General features: G+C 27.8%; 1 protein-coding gene across 2 annotated transcripts; it reads left to right on the top strand.

The window, feature by feature from the left end:
• The first annotated feature begins 315 nt into the window (after nt 1–315).
• Nucleotides 316–3,162, top strand: LOC105462504. 2 transcript variants are annotated; one of them, XM_011709140.1, is made up of 3 exons: nt 316–386; nt 1,637–1,757; nt 2,548–3,162. In XM_011709140.1, exon 3 carries the CDS (start codon nt 2,707–2,709, stop codon nt 3,139–3,141), a length of 435 nt encoding a protein of 144 aa, XP_011707442.1. In that variant the 5' UTR covers nt 316–386; nt 1,637–1,757; nt 2,548–2,706; the 3' UTR covers nt 3,142–3,162. The 2 variants fall into 2 exon arrangements, with proteins under 2 accessions (XP_011707442.1, XP_011707443.1); XM_011709141.1 differs by lacking the exon at nt 316–386 and adding an exon at nt 1,231–1,331.
• The last annotated feature ends 573 nt before the right edge of the window (nt 3,163–3,735 follow it).

Here is a 3,735-nt window from a genome sequence, read left to right as displayed (position 1 = left end):
TCTCTGTTCTGTATATTCTGCATTCCGATTGCAATCATAGACAACTCTGGAGTAACGCTAACGCGAAGATCACTTTGGTAAAAATTACCGGTAAACTTTAACCAATAAAATGTTTCTTTACCGCAATAGCGCTCAATCGCATGACTGCATGATTCCCAACATGCCGTGTCAGCATGATGGCGACATAATGCGAAGCGTATGATTGGCTAAAGGATCGACCGGCAATTTTTGATAAAGCGATGCTTGGCAGTGATGCTTATAATTACTTCGTTGTTCTCTACGCGGTTACAATCGGATGCAGAATATTCAGAACAGAGAAATATTCATAATAGAGAAAAATATCAAAGATAATATAGAGGATTATAAACAGCTAAAATTAGTAAAAGGTAAGTGTACATGTAAAATCTTTTTTAATGTAATATTTTACAAAAACGTTTAACAAAGCGATGATCTACGTTATCTCGAAATTCTCAATAATTGTGATGCATAATTATAACGATTATATGGAATAGAGAAAAATTAAAAGCTATAATAAATGGAAGATTGTAAACATTGCAATTGAGGTTAATTAAAAATTGAGGTTAATGAATTGGCTGCACGTAAAATTCTGAAATGTTAAACATTTTGCAAAAACGTTTGATAAAGGCTGAGTTCCGTATGTAATCCGCCGTTTATTATAGCTTTCAATTTTTCTATATTCCGTATGAATATTTTGCATCTGATCGAGACTGTCGAAAATTTCGGAGTAACAAGCAATCATCACTTTGTCAAGCATTTTTGTAAAATGTTACATGCTAGAATGAATTTTAGATACAATTAAATACCTTTTATTAACCTCAACCGTTTACAATTTTCCGTTTATTAATTAGCTTTTAATTTTTATCTACTCCGTATAAATATTATGCATCTCAACCATTAAGAATTTCGAAGTAACGCGCGATTTTACTCAGAAATTCTCAACGATTGTGATATATGTATATATATATATATTTATATATAGGGGAATGTCGTCAGGGTTGGGACGCTGTCATGGTTGGGACACTGCTAATTTTTGGCCAGACACTTAGCGCAAAGACACGTTCAATGCTCTGAAAAGGTTTGTTGGCACCGAGAGTAGTAATGCCACGCCTCGACAGTGGTGGCGCTAAGTGTCTTTGAGACAAAATATAGCAATGTCCAAATTATGACAGCGTCCCAACCCTGACGACATTCCCCTATATATACATATATATATATATATAATGTTTATGCGGAGTAGAGAAAAATTAAAAGTTAATAAAACGGAGGATTGTGAACGGCAGAGATTAAAGAAAGATTAATTAATGATGCATGTAAAACCTTTTTATTCTGAAATATTTTATTTCATGAAAATGTGCATAAAGCAATACGAGAAAATTATATATCCAAAATTATAAAATAGTGTATAGAATTTTAATAAAATCTGTGTAAATCATTCGCTTATAATGTAATTAAATATTTAATGTTTACTATGAGCAAAGTTTCGCCTTATATATATTATATAACAGAATTTGTTTAATCAATCTTAATATTATAACAAAAATATTTCTCACAAATGTTGAATTAGAAGATAGTAAAATTTTGATAGTACTAATTCATCTTTTCTGTATTTCCTCAGTTGAGCCATCTTTTAACTACAATATTGAAAATTACAATATCTAGTGCAGAAGAAAAAGAAGAATAATAAACGGCAGAGGGGAGGGAACGACAGGAACGAAAGACGAATATCAACGACATACGTAACTATATGATATCATTTATTTTGAAACGTTTTACTTCACGAAAAAATTTGCATTAATTATACTGAAAGTAACAAAAAATCAAAATAAAAAAGTTATGCCTAAAATTCGAAATAATTTAATTAAAATCTAAATCTATAATTTTGAATCGTTTGAAATTGCGTAAAACAAAACCTTTTAGTATTTTTAATGTTATTAATGTTTTCAATGATATAAATCTTAATTATGCTTGAATGTTTCTAATGATATAAATATCTTAATTATGCTTCAATGTTCCTAATGTTGTTAATATTTAATACATGTCCTTTGCAGATGTTATATTTTCTTATGAAAAAATACGATTGGACTAGCCAAAATCTACTGTAAATTAATGAAAAATTATTTGACTCCAATATTGTATACTATTTTTTCTAATAAGTTTTTTCAAGTCTAATAGTATTTTTCATAAGAATTTGATTTTTTATTTGATTTTCGCATATTGTGCAGTGCAAAATTTGTTATTAGGTCTGTTACAGTTATCAATTTATATGTAAAATATTATATGTAATTAAAACTTTATAATTTAATTTATATTTTTTACATGGATATAATGTGCTTTATTTTTATATAATTATTTTACATAGTTCAAATTTTTAATATACAAATTGAAACATTATTTAAAAGTATCGACAAAGTTTATATTTAATTTATCAGAATTTCATATAGGGTGAAATCTGAAATAGTCTAAGAAAAGATATATAGTTTCTTAAATATTTCTGAAAAGCATAAAAATTCTGATAATTTTCACTAGAGTACACAGAAGAATTATGTCTACATCACCTAGAGAAGAACGTCCAAAAAGAACCATTGTCAAACCATCCAGATTTCAGAACTACGTTCAGACTATTCAGACTATGTCTTCTGATGAAGCCCCAAGAAAACAGGAAGGACTGGAGGACAAGACAAAGATATGACCATGACATTGGAAGAAGATATCAGGGAATTGAGAGGAATTTTAGAAGAAAATTCCTCTCATTTATATAATACAAATAATTTACGGACACAACAGGATCCTCCTGTATACAAAGCACAAGAACAAATATCCACTCAGCCACAGAACTATCCACAAGAACAAATATCTAATTCATATCATTCTTTACAAATACCTGTCAATACAGAATCATATTCTACTTTATCATGCGCTGCTCCTTCAACAGAACGTTTACTTAATACAACGCGTAGCTCAACATTTGTGCCAAACCAATATAATACTTTAGACAACAATATTAATACATACAACAAGTTTCAAGCTAATTATCCAAATTCAGGCGAATCAATGCCGACTAAAGCAAATTACAATGCTCAACTTAGAAGAATAGCAGAAAATGAAGTAGAGAATCAGTGAGTGTAATGTGATAATAATTTAATACTATAAATTCTATATAAATAATATGTAATAAATAAATAAGTGAAATAATATAAAAAACAACAATAAACATTATCAATAAAAATATGTTAAATGTACAATCATATCCGTCAATATCTCAATCAGCAGACAATGTTTTTTAAATATTTATTTAATATATTATAATATTAAATAAATGTTTAAAAACATTGCTTATTAAGAGATAAACTATTACTAATGATACATTACAAACCAAAAGTTTAGAAATTCTTTGCTTTTTTTCGAGATTATTTACTCAAACATCCATAATAATATGTTTTTTTAAATAAAAAATTTAATTCAAGTACTGAATCTAAATAATTATTGTTAAAAAAATGCACGCAAATTTTTGAATAAGATACCTTAAAAAATGTCAATTTTTTAGAAATATTTCCTAACTGTAAGCCTGTAATTATGTGTATTAGCTTCACTTCTTTAAAAAAAAATGTATTTACTAATTATTTATACAAATTTTAAAGCAAAATCCATGAACGATTGAACCACATAGAAGCACAATTAATGTAAGTAATATCTGTATATGAGTATGTGTGTATG

This window comes from Wasmannia auropunctata, unplaced genomic scaffold (assembly GCF_000956235.1).
Source record: "Wasmannia auropunctata unplaced genomic scaffold, wasmannia.A_1.0 LD336097.1, whole genome shotgun sequence".
Lineage (NCBI taxonomy): Eukaryota > Metazoa > Arthropoda > Insecta > Hymenoptera > Formicidae > Wasmannia > Wasmannia auropunctata.
Note: the sequence above shows the minus strand (reverse complement) of the source record. Positions and strands in the feature narration are given on the sequence as shown.

Bases quoted from the DNA above. Each gene is read 5' to 3' on its own strand.
- LOC105462504 (XM_011709140.1), top strand. From the start codon at position 2,707: ATGACCATGACATTGGAAGAAGATATCAGGGAATTGAGAGGAATTTTA.